The sequence below is a fragment of the Lacerta agilis genome, chromosome 8, assembly GCF_009819535.1.
Source record: "Lacerta agilis isolate rLacAgi1 chromosome 8, rLacAgi1.pri, whole genome shotgun sequence".
NCBI lineage: Eukaryota > Metazoa > Chordata > Lepidosauria > Squamata > Lacertidae > Lacerta > Lacerta agilis.
Window position 1 is genome coordinate 23,402,724 of NC_046319.1, and position 12,775 is coordinate 23,415,498.

The 12,775-nt window shown below is 48.1% G+C and overlaps 1 protein-coding gene across 2 annotated transcripts in view; it reads right to left on the reverse strand.

Annotated features, from left to right (window-relative positions):
- Positions 1-12,775, reverse strand: part of ESPN (espin) — a 103,477-nt gene that overhangs the window by 22,452 nt on the left and 68,250 nt on the right. Inside the window, exons 8-9 of one of the 2 annotated variants that reach the window (XM_033156550.1) lie at positions 8,460-8,627; positions 6,778-6,970 (exon numbers count right to left, since the gene is read on the reverse strand). In XM_033156550.1, coding sequence (XP_033012441.1) covers positions 6,778-6,970; positions 8,460-8,627 — 361 coding nt within the window. The remainder of the gene's footprint in view (positions 1-6,777; positions 6,971-8,459; positions 8,628-12,775) is intronic. The other variant, XM_033156552.1, reaches the window with a different exon arrangement.

Sequence of the window (12,775 nt, forward strand, 5' to 3'; positions counted from 1 at the left end):
ACCTGTCTGCAATAAACTGCCCCACATCTCCTCCTCTCCGACTTGCTAGTTTTCCATGTGGATGGATTTTTTTTAAAACAACAACAACAACAACAACAGGGGAGCATTCATCCTAGGAACGACAGATCCTTTTAATTTCGGTTCTCTGAGTTTCTCATTCTTCCAACTCAGCTCATATTTCCACAGCAATTTGCATTAAAAAACAACCACACACCCCACAAACAATTATCAGCATTTTACGGCGGATTTCTTCTAACAAACCCCGTTTTTGTATGCAGCTATGGCTAGCATACCCATCATTGCAAGCCATTTCCCCAGATACGTTGCATTCTTGTATGTATGTTATTTTTCCTAACACATGATCACCTGGTCAGATAAATGCATCGCAAAATTCGGTGGAGTGGAAATTTCAGTTTGCATTTGGGTTGAGGAAACCAGGGAGTTTCTCCTGCAAACAGAAACAAAATCTAACCTCTCCTCCACCTCTTCATGCATACAACCCCCCTGCAGTCTCTGGCAAGGTTTTGAAGATAATGGGGAGGGGGGCATTTTCACCAGAAAAAAGATCCTCATCATATTCCACCCCCACATAGCTACTACTACTACTACTGCTGTTACTACTACTTATATAAAACACCTGGAGATCTGTGACCTGTTGCCTCACCTAACTGCAACCTCACCTGAGAGACATTTTTCACATTATCTCTATAAGAAAGGGGATCAATGGTTGGAGCTGGAAGATCAAACAATTCTGCCAATCAAGAGCTCTTTGGCCCATGCCTCCCCCTCCCCCAATTAGGCTGCCTCAGAGTTAATCATGATCCACGGCAAGTGAGTTTAGCATTTCCAGCCATTGGCAGGAGAATCTGGCATCTTCATTCGTGTTACATAGCTGACCAGACAGACCTCTACTGCTTCCACTGGGCTTCTTAAGGAGCTCTACCAAGTCAAGTTTGGCAAATGATCCCTCCCTCCCCCCAAAAAAACCCCTGAAGTCAAGAGGAACCACACCTATGCTCTGTGTATTTGAAGGAACCACCTTGCAACACAAAAAAATATGCAATGTGGGGGCGATGATGTCCTTAAGAGCCCCGGCGAGCCTGGGATGCACATGCTAATCCCATCTCAGTGGAAGCTGGAAACATTAAAAGCAACGGCTAGCTAATCGCTACACCACGTTCAAAGCCAGTGGGGAAAAGCTGAGTGGGCAGAGGCGTCCCACGACATCACTGCAAAAAGCCAGCTTTGCTGTCATTCGGGGAAGAACCAAAACATGCCTACACCTTCAACCCGTTCCACGGCATCCCAAACCGAGACGACTCACATGGAAAAGGAAGCCAACAGACTGAAGCATGCAGGATGCAAACGGGGTACCCGACACTTCAAAGACGGATAGACTTGTGGAGTTGGAAAGGGTGCCAAGGGTCATCTAGTCCAACCCCCCTTCAAGTGCAGGAATCACAGCTAAGGAATCCCTGACAAATGACCACCCAACCTCTGCTTGAAAACCTCTAGCCACCTTCCGAGGGAGTCCCTTCCACTGTCCAACAGCTCTCACCATCAGGGAGTTCTTCCTAATGTTTAGGCAGAATATCCTCTTGACTGGGTCCTCCCAGCAGACCACGCACCCCTCCTCTGAAGCCCGCAATGGCACCTCACCTTTTCCTGGTGCGACCCATCCGGCGCTCAGGTGCAAGGAAGCAGACAGGTAGAGGTTAAGAAGGGATAAAGGAGGCCAGGGGAAGGCCAGGGCTGTGTTAGCCAGGTGCCAGCCCCTCCCATCTTCCCAGGGGGACCCGGAATAGCGCTGATCTGGGCTAATGAAAATCCCATTTCGGGAGCTATTTAGTCTCCCTTTGGTTACATCGCCTCCCCACCTGGCTTGCGGTACGCATAGTTCTGATTCTGGAGCACAGGACTAGGTGCTTTCTCCAGCCGTCGCCTGACCTCACACACCTGGCACCAACCACAGATTGAACCACTAACATTGCACTGGGTGTTCTGACCCACTTGTGGGGGGGGGGGCGTTCGCCAAAGCTGGTCTACTGCAAGGAGGATACTTGCCCTGTTTGGAGTGTGTCAGCATAGCACGCAGGGCGCAGCCCCAGCGCTCCTGAGCAGACGGCGCGGCAGGACAAGACCCAGGCTCCTCGCGCCACCATCTGTCTTCCTGCGCCATGCGGCTCCGTCGCTCCTAATTCCCTAGCAGGCCATGGTGCCGCCAGAAAGGGGAGGAAGAAAAGGCTCCCAGCGTCAGCCTCCCTCCTCCGGGCAGGAGGAATGAATGGACGGGGTCTCGGGAGTGCCCTCCCCCTCGGGGAGCAAAGACAAAAAAGCCTGCTGGCATTAATGGCCCACTTTGAGAAAACGACATGCTATTAAGAGCCGGCTTGAGACCCCAAATCCTCCTGGATTCAGGGCTAATAAGCGCCATGTGTTGAGCGGCTGCCAAATTGGGAGCGCTAATAAGCCCCCCGGGGGCGCCTGATAGATGTCCACGTGGCTCGGCTAATGCGGAGCATATGAGCACAAACAAAAGGAGCCCTGTGTGCCTCCTCAAGCAGAGGGGCGGCGGGCACAGGACAATCGAGGTTGGAGACGGGTGAACTAGTGAGAGAGACTGCAGAGGGGACAATGCATTCCCAGGAGAATGAGCGCTGCTCAGATCCACAGCGAGCTTCTGCCCTCGGCTCTGATGGAAACTTAGTCCCTGAGTTTCGGGGCTGAGGTCTGGGGACTCGCAGCCCATGGGCCCCCAGGAAGTGGCAGCAGGTGAAAAGGCCTAGTATTGTGCAAACAATGGGGACCACTGTGGCTGGCGCTGGTTGCCACAGCACCTTTTCCTCCTCCTTATCTTTGAATACACTTTATAGTCAGGGGACATGTATATAGTTGGCTATCCAACGCCAAGATAGGAGTACCTGGCATGCTCTGGTCCATGGGGTCACGAAGAGTCGGACACGACTGAACGACAACAATCCAATGTCTCTTTAAAAATCTATACGGGAGGGCAGGGTGTGCCTATTTCAGCCCCTCTCCTTTTTCTCAACCCTAAAGTTCAGTTCATCCCATTTCCACAAAAGTTTTTTTTTAATAAAAAAATATGGATCACAGGAAGGGAAACCCAAGGATCATCTAGTCCAACCACATGCATTGAAGGAATCACGGCTAAAGCACCCTTGACAGGTGGTCATCCAATCTCTGCTTAAAAACCTCCAACAAAGCAGAATCCACCGCTTTCCAAGGGAGTCTGTTCCACGGGCAAGCAGCTCTTACCACCAGAAAGTTCTTCCTAATATTTAGTTGGCATCTCCTTCCTTGTCATTCAAAGCCATGGTCTGAGTCCTACCCTCTGGAGCAGCAGGCGACAAGCCTGCTCCACCTTCCCTGTGACAGCCCATCAGATATTTGAAGATAGCTATCACATCAATAGTGATTTACCATATATCCTTGCATCATGGAAAGCCACCGTGACTTTTTCCCTGCACCGGGATTTTGCAAGGAGGCACACGGTTGGAAATTTCCGAAAACATTTTTAAATAGAGTGAGGCTGTGCAGATTCTGGGAGGCACACTGAGGCAAAACAAAAACTGCAGTTGCTAAGTTGCTTTCGGGAGACAAATTAATTGGGCTTGGCCATTTCTGCAGAGGAAGAAAACGAGCAATTGTCTCCGAGGCGCGATCTGTTACTCCGAGGACTGTGCTTCTGTGTGAAGCCTCTGGGGATCAGCAGTGTTTGCCGAGAGACTTGTATGATGTGCGTAGCATGGTTTGAAATGCAAACCAGCTTCCTCCCTGTTTCATAGCTGTTCCGGGTACATTCTGGGAACAGTGGTTCTAGGCTCCCATAGCAACAACAACAACTCCCACTACACTTCCCGCCCACATTTGGCCTTTGGAGGAAAGACCACAACTTGGTGGTAGAGCATCTCTATATCCTGAATGATTGAAGCAGAGAGAAGGCAACCATTTGCCTTGAGGAGGTTGCCTGTCGTGTCTCTGCATGAGTCAGGGAAGCAGAAGCATATGAGTTTCCTAGAGGCATTTGGCAGGCTGCTGTAAGGAACGGCTCAGCCTGATGGAGCGACATAGTCTTTTAGAAACAAGCTTCCGTGCGTGTTTCCCAGTCAGGATATAGAGACAGAGATTCGGTGTGTACGTCCGTAAGCTGAGGCTCTAACGCCCGTATTGCCGTTTGCATCCCACAATCCGGATGCATTGCCAGACTCAATTTGTACTAAATAATGTAGGCTTGGCATGGGGTGTGGTGACAGGTAAGCACCCAACACAAAAGCCTGAGGATTAAGCCTCCATCAATATTTTAAGGAGCTAAAGCCTTTGCTAAGGGAGGCAACTGCAGATGTATTTAAAAGCAGAGAGTGGGAGGGAGAACCTTTCTGAACTACAAGACAGCGCATGGGTTTTGCACCAGTTCAGCCCTCATGACTTCCCCCAAGGAATCCTGGGAATTGTAGTTTTGCAAGAGTGCTGACAATCTAGTTCAGGCATAGGCAACCTTCGGCTCTCCAGATGTTTTGGCCTACAACTCCCATGATCCCTAGCTAACAGTACCAGTGGTCAGGGATGATGGGAATTGTAGTCCGAAACATCTGGAGAGCCGAAGGTTGCTGACCCCTGATCTAGTTCAACAGCCAGTTCTTTCCCCTCTTGGAAGAAGTGAATAGCTCCTTCCATTTAAGTTTACAACTGGCCATTTCCAAGGGAAAGCAACCACTTTCTCAGGGGCCCATACTTTCCCAATAAATTCTGGTTTTACTAAAAAAAGAAAAAAAAGAAAAGAAAAAAGGCTCCCGTTTGTTCCCAAAATGTCCAAATATAAGACACTGAGCCTGAGTTTTTCATCAGCCTAACACAGGATTCCCAAAATCCTGTCAAATAGTATGCCTTGATATTTCCAAGGGGGACAGAGGGAAAAGGGTGCCTCTGAGCAAGTTTAGAGTGCCGCCCACACGGCAAAGTCCATGAAAATTATTAAAATAAGACACCTATACAAGTTACTATCCTTCCTTCTTGCAGTATACCTGCACCAACCATGCTCTGATTACCCTCTTTAGGGGGGGGGGAAATCCCTGTCTGTCTGTCTTCCTTAATCTCCCCTGACCTAAAAGGGTGTTTAGAGAATTATTGTGAGAATGTAATTGATATAAATGCTCAAAATTATGATAATGACTGTTTCTTCACCATCTGGGAAACTTCCTTATACATGTGTATAAGATGTCTTATGCACATCTCACTACTCAAATATTAACCGCTTGTAGTAAGATTGTGAGACCCACCCTCGAATAAGTTGGGAAGCCTTCACCCTGCCCAAAATATGTATGGCAAGGGGCACAATTCTGCAGAAGCGCAGAAAAACAACACCCCCTTAGCATTCAAATTCACTTTTTTTTAAAAAAAGTTTAACACCTTCTTGCCAAGTTTCTAGTCCCTTGGGTTGTGGAGCTGTACTCGGAAGTATGTGGGGAACTTCGGAAACCTCAGAATCCAGAGGCAAACAGCTGAATAAGATTCCTTGGGGTTGCAGATACAGAATCAGGGCCCTGAGAGTCTCTTAGCCACACTCCACGGCAGGAAAACAATCATATGCACATTTCGTACACTCAGTATGGGTCCCCAGAATTTTTTCAACTGTAGTCTGGCATGCACGCAGCAAGTGCGACTAGTCCTCAAGAAAGCTCAACCCCACACAAATTAGGGCTCTGAAGCAAGGAAGCTACACAACACAAGCATATTAAATAGGTACAGTCAGAGATATGGCAAAATGGCTCACTGGACTTACTCTTCATGGCTTCCAAGTGGAGAAATCCTTCCTGGAAAAGGCACCCATTGCTCATTGCACAGGCTGGTGCAAAGCTCTGGGGTGGGGTGGGGGGTGGGGATGGCCAACACAGCAGGTCCTTAGGGGTGGGAGCCAGAAATCTGTCACCCGGGCCAAGTGAGAGGAAAAGGCAGGGTTAAGTCGGAGGGGTGGAGTTTGGATAAAGGTAAGTCGAGATAACCGCTTCCTTCTGCCTCCCCCTACCAAATAAAATAATAATCTACCTGCAGCCCCCAAAGGAGATTCGTGGCTATATATATATTTGCCTCAACACTCTCTGTTTTCAGACAGTCCCAGGACTTCTTGGAATTCTAGAGAAGAACACGAAACGTCCAAGCCACGCTGACATTTTTAAAGCTGCAGTTAGCTTCTATTTGACAGTTCGGTGTAGAATCTGGTGGACTTTGAGATTGCAGGGAGAGGACAGGGAAAGTGGGGAAGCTGTAAAACACGCACTAGCCTGTGACCCACAGTCACCGCGAAGCAGAAGCAGTAGAACTCTGAGCTCTGGGTGTTCCCAAGCCTGTTTGGACCCATAAAAACATTGGGGTTATTATTATTATTATTATTTTAAATGGTCAAACAGGGCTTTTTGACCTGCTGGACTTTGTTCTTGTTGCTCAACTACTCCGATTCATGTTTATATCTCCTGCGTTCCAATTTGGCTTTAATTATATATATATATATATATATATATATATATATATATATATATATATATATATATATAATTCTCGTGGCTGTTACATGGGTCATTTGTTTCCCACACTGTCCAACCAGGTGTTTCTGGGAAGCTCAGAGACAGGGCAATACCCACTTCTTCCCACTTTTGCTCCTGGCAACTTTGGTTCAGAGGCGAATGTGGAAGCTTCGCATAACCATCACAGCCAATAGTGGCTGATACGCCCGTCAGATGGGAAAGTCGCTGTCTGACTTACTTCCGGTGGAGGAAGATGATCGCCGCTGGCTGGTGGATGGAGGGTGGTTCTCTGTTGGCAATGGAGGGGGTGGCGGTGGGGGGCAGGCGCCCTCGGGGAGGGGTGGGGGAGGAGGAGGGGGAGGCATCTCCCCGGAAGGCTTGTTCTCCGCTGGGCTCCCGTTTTGCACGTTGTCGTTGGACAGAAGGGAAGCCTGAGAAGGAAAAGTGACAACAATAGCAGCAGCAGCAGCAGCAACAGAAGTATGAGAAGGGGGAATGAGAGACAGATAAAATCAGTGCCCTCACCAAGAAATGCTGCAACTACTAGCTACAATGACTCTGCTCTGCCTCCATAGCTGGAGGCAGTAATGCTTCTGAATACCAGTTTCTGGAAGCCACAGGAAGGGAAAGGGATCTTGTGCTCTGGTCCTGCCATAGTGGGCACCTGGTTGGCCACTGTGAGTACAGGGTGCTGGAGTGGATGGGCCATTGGCCTGATCCAACAGGGATCTTCTTAGGTTTTATGACTCAACCCCCACTCAGAGGATGGTCCTCCTTGGGGAGGATCAAAGCCTGGGTTTCAACAGAGAGAAGCCAGCACCTACTGGCTAGTATGTGTGACTTCACCAACCCACCTTTGTCTACTTCCACAGAAGTAGGGCAGACCAGCTGGTACAGAGATATGCAGCTCAAGTCCCACCTTGGCCCACCTGCAGTCAAGATGCAGGTGGATACATCATTTGAGAGCAGTGGAGGTGACTTCCCTGCAAATGCAGGCATCTTCTTCCAGAGAGGGGCAGTGAGGTGGGGTAGAAAGCAGAAAACAGCCGCTGTGGTCAAAAGGGAGGCAGGTGTGCCAGAGGCAGTTGGGGAGGAGGGCAGCTGGTCTTTTGTTCTTGCTGCTTACTGTTTCCTGGTCCACCTCACCAGTTGCTGCGCCATGAAAGGGGGAGAGGCTGATTTTGCATGTTTGCAGCCCATCAGAGAGAAGCCAGCACCTACTGGCTAGCATGTGTGACTTCACCAACACACCTTGGTCTCCAAGCAACTGCGGGAACAGTTTGCAACTCTGCTAGAAAATATCTGTTAATTTGGAGGAACTGGTTGTATATGCATTTACAAAATGTATATGCATTGAAAAAAGGTTTTTAAAAGTGGATGTACTATCTGAAGCAACAGAGGAGAGGCCAGGCAGATTGGACCTAGTGTTTGAATCATGGTTTGTCACATAAACCTACTGTGATCAGACAGACAGCATGGTGTAGTGGTTAGTGTATCGGACCAGGTCCTGGGAGAGACCTGGGTTCAAATACTCATTTGGACATGAAGTTCACTGGAAGTGATCTTGGGGGCCTTGCACTGCCTCTTAGCCTCACCTACACCACAGGGTTGTTGTGGGGATTAAACAAGGAGAGAGAGAAAGAGAACCATGTATGTCACTTTGAGCTCCTTGGAGAGAAAGGTGGGCTACAAATGCAATCAATATATAAACTATTTTTAAGAAGGTTCTGTCAGTTTTCAGTCTGGGGAAACCCACTTCCTCTACCTCTGACTGTTGTTGGAAGGCCTATGCTCTGGAAAGAGCCTTCACGAGGACCACACACTCTCCCCCTGTCCCCAAACAGCAACTGGCCATTACTCAGAATGGCTAGAGGGGAACAGCAGCTGGCCAGAAGGAAGCAGTATTCCCTAGTGGCTCACCTCCTCGCTGTGCGCCATCCTGCGGTTGTTCCCGGTTTGCTCTACCACGCTACCACTGCTGCCCAGGTGCTTGTAGTAATCACCGGTGCTGGGCTGCTTGTTGAAGTTCCTTGATTTCCTGCTAGAGTCGACACGCCGCAGTTCTGGGCTGCTCTCAAGTGAGGTGAGCTGGAAAACCAAGATGCCGGATCTCTTTTATTACAGCAAAAAGCACAAGGACAGAGCCCCACAGATCTCCATGTTGCAGAGAAGGCGCCCGCACCGCTAAGAGCCATGAGTCTCATTTGAAAGGATGTGAAGAGCTAGGCTCCTTAGACCCATTTTATAGATAAGCATACTGAGCCCCAAACTAGTTGGCACACTCAGTTCCCAAGATCCTTTGAGGGAACCATGAGATGTAAATTAGCTGGAACACCCTGGCCAGTCGTGTTGCCCTGGATTGCTTTGGCTTCTGGCTACACAACACAGATAGCCTGCTACTATATAGGACCATCGGCATGTAGGGTTGCCTGACCACAAAAAGTGACCTGAAGTCTCCTGGTGAGCAGGTGGGGGCTTGAATCTACCTACCTACCTACCTACCTACCTACCTATATATCTCTATCATCTATCTATCTGGAAGACCTGCAACTTGCAGGCTTCATCCTAGCATGAGCCAGCTGCAAATTAGAGCATACAGTCTCTGGAGCGTCTGCCCTCTTCTCCTCTCCCAATTAACCTCTGTCTCCAGGGCTCTGTGGTGGAAGGGAGTGCAGAGAAAGAAAAAGACCAGGGTTGGACTCAAGAGGAGGAGAGGTCTATGAGTATGCGTGTGCCTACCTGTCAATCACCTGGTGTCACCATAACAAATAGCTAATTCAATTTCAAAAGTGTGTGTGTGTGGGGGGGGGGAATTGTGAGCACGCTCCATGAACACTCCCAATTCTCCCTTCCTTCCTTTGCAGGTGCAGTGTGACCTCATGCCTATCTCTTTGATTAAGAACTATTGCCTTAGGTTTTTTTTCCTGTTCTCCTCCCCCCTCCCAATCAATTTTCCTTTGTGTGATGTCTTTCAGATACTAAGCACGAGGGCAGGTAGGGACTGCCTAACTCTAACAACAGCTGTCTATTGCCACAGCAAGAATTACTCGCCTCCCCCCCCTTTTAAAAGCAGTGATAAAACTGACAAGGCTGTCATCATCTCTGCAGCAAATAAAAATAAAAAAATCTGGTGAAATGGATAAGCTGTGTCAGTTTTACTGAGCAGAAGAGAACCTTTGCCACTTTCACTATGGTTTCCACCTTCCTCCTCTTCTTCTAAATGATTAGCGGTGAGGAACAGTTATGACTGTACTCAAAACAAACATGAAAAGTCAGTTGATCATTATGGTGTCGGAAGACTGAAACCAATAGAAGGAATGATGTGCTTGCCACAATATGTTGAGGTTCTACGAAAGAGAGTTATTCCAGAGCTGGAAAAGAGGTATCCTGGTGGTACTGGGATATTGCAGCAGGACCTAGCCCCCTATTACACATTGAAAGTGGTGAAGAAATTCATGACAGAGCAGCAAATACAGGTACTTGATTAGCCAGGGAATTCCCCGGATGTAAATCCCATTGAGAATTTGTGGGCTATATGCAAAAGTCACCTCCGTGCTGTAGACTGTACGACTATGAAGAAGCTCATTCAGGCGCTGATTCACGTGTGGTACAGGGATCCGAAAATCAACAGTGACTGTTTGAAACTAGTAGACTCCATGCCAAACCGTGTTCAAATGCTGCTTAAAAATAGCGGAGGTCATATCCGTTACTAATGTACGTATATGTGAGTTTTGTACATGTATATGTGAGGGTTTTTTTACAATAAACTACTAAATTCATTGTTTGTTTCAATTAATTTGCACAATGCTGTAGAACCATAGAACTGCAGAGTTGGAAGGGACCCCCAAGAGTCATCTAGTCCAACCCCTTGCAATGCAGGCATCACAACTAAATAATCTCTGACAGATGGGCCATCCAACCTCTGCTTAAAAACCTCCCAAGAAGGAGAGTCCACTACCTTTGGAGGAAGAGGTTGTTTTCTGCTGCTCCAGAGAAGCGGACACGGGGCAATGGATTCAAACTACAAGAAAGAAGATTCCACCTAAACATTAGGAAGAACTTCCTGACAGTGAGAGCTGTTCGGCAGTGGAATTTGCTACCAAGGAGTGTGGTGGAGTCTCCTCCTTTGGAGGTCTTTAAGCGGAGGCTTGACAGCCATCTGTCAGGAATGCTTTGATGGTGTTTCCTGCTTGGCAGGGGGATGGACTGGATGGCCCTTGTGGTCTCTTCCAACTCTATGATTCTATGATTCTAAGAGGTGAGCTATTCAAAAGCACTCAGGAGATATCTCCTGTGACTTTTCTGGGTGGCAAAAGTGTGGACAGTGGAGTTTTGGGGGCCGAGGTGCGTGGGGGATGCCCAGCTGCACTACATTTCTTGATCTGATGGTTCCTGATTACCAAAACTTACTGGGGTGCCCCCTGCACATAAAGTAAAAAAACAAGACAGGCAGGCCACAGAAACCTTCCTCTCTCGCCCTTTGCCCCATGTATTTATTTATTTATTGAAGTATTTAGATACGCTGCCCTCTCGTCAAATTATCAGGGTGATGTACAGTGATATAGAACAATGCTCCCAAAGCCAGAGTCGCTCTCCTTTTGGTGTGGCCTCTCTACCGCTAGAAATTATATAGCCAGCAGAAACACAGCAGCTGAAGTTCTCCCCAGAACGTCAACGCAGGCCTAGGAAGCATCTCATTTGCTGAATTTCAGCTTGCAACATGGGAGTTTAAAGGTGCAGAGGTCCTATTAAAAAGGCAAGCTTGTCAGAATGAGCACCACTAGATCGGTCCAAAGATCTAGCTAGTCTTGCCTTCCCCAACCTGGTGCTCTCCAGATGTTTTCGGACTACAGCTCGCTCCAGCCCCAACCAATGTGACCACATGACAACAGCTACTAGCCAAAATGGCTATGCTCAGCCTTCACAGTCAGAGGCAGCAAGTCCTCTGAATATATCAGTTGCTGGAAACCACGGGAGGGGAAAATGCTGGAGACTTGTTTGTGGGCTTCTGTGAGAACAGAATGCTGGACCAAATTGGTCCCCCTTTGGTCTGATCCAGCAGGCTAGTGCCAAACATCGGGCACGGGGGGGCTGATCTAGTTCATCCAGATCAGTGTTTCCCAAACTTGGGCCTCCAGCTGTTTTTAGACTACAATTCCCATCATCCTTGACCCACTGGTCCTGCAAGCTAGGGATCATGGGAGTTGTAGTCCAGTAACAGCTGGGGACCAAAGTTTGGGAAACACTGATCCAGATGCTTCTACAAAGTGCAAAATCAGGGCAAGAAGACAACAGCTTTATTGGTTTGTTTCCGTTCTTTAAAATGTCTACCTTCTTCCCTTCATCGCAACGGTTTCAGGGTAGGGTACAATAAAAGTTCACTTGAAACGCAATAGCGACACAATCAACAGAGCGGCTGAAATTCAGTAAATGTGATCAACAGCAGAAGGAAGACTTCTATCTGTCCAAGCTGGCAATTAATAACCCGCAAATGGCTGATCATCCCTCGCATTCAGAGACACAAACGCCTTCGGAAACTTGATTCAAGAGAATTTATAACCCACTAGCATACAAGTCTCAAGGAAAGCCCTTAAAAGGCAATATAAACAAACCACAAAGCAAAATGCCCCAACTGAGAGCCAGTTTGGTGTAGTGGTTAAGAGCGGCAGACTCGTAATCTGGGGAACCGGGTTCGTGTCTGCACTCCTCCACATGCAGCTGCTGGGTGACCTTGGGCTAGTCACACTTCTCTGAAGTCTCTCAGCCCCACTCACCTCACAGAGTGTTTGTTGTGGGGGAGGAAGGGAAAGGAGAATGTTAGCCGCTTTGAGACTCCTTCGGGTAGTGAAAAGCGGGATATCAAATCCAAACTCTTCTATCTAAAATCAGCACAGAACACAAATGTGGAAACATGCCTGACTTGCCAGAAGAAGCATCTTGTTGGCCACTATGAGAACAGGCAGCCGGGCTAGATGGGCTCCCTTTGATCCAGCCATGGGGCTCTTCTGACGTTCTTAACTGCAAGGAGGATATCCATACAAAAGTGTGCAATAGATTGCAATTGAAAGGCTGCATTCTTAGCCATCACCCTGACTAGCTGCCAATATGCATTTGTTTTATTTTTTTAATGTGCATCTTCCTGTTGTTAGTCATCCATTTATCTAATCCTTTATATTGGGATGGGGAGTCTGTATTCAGCACCATCCTTGGCCATTGGCCATGCCAGCCAGGCCTGA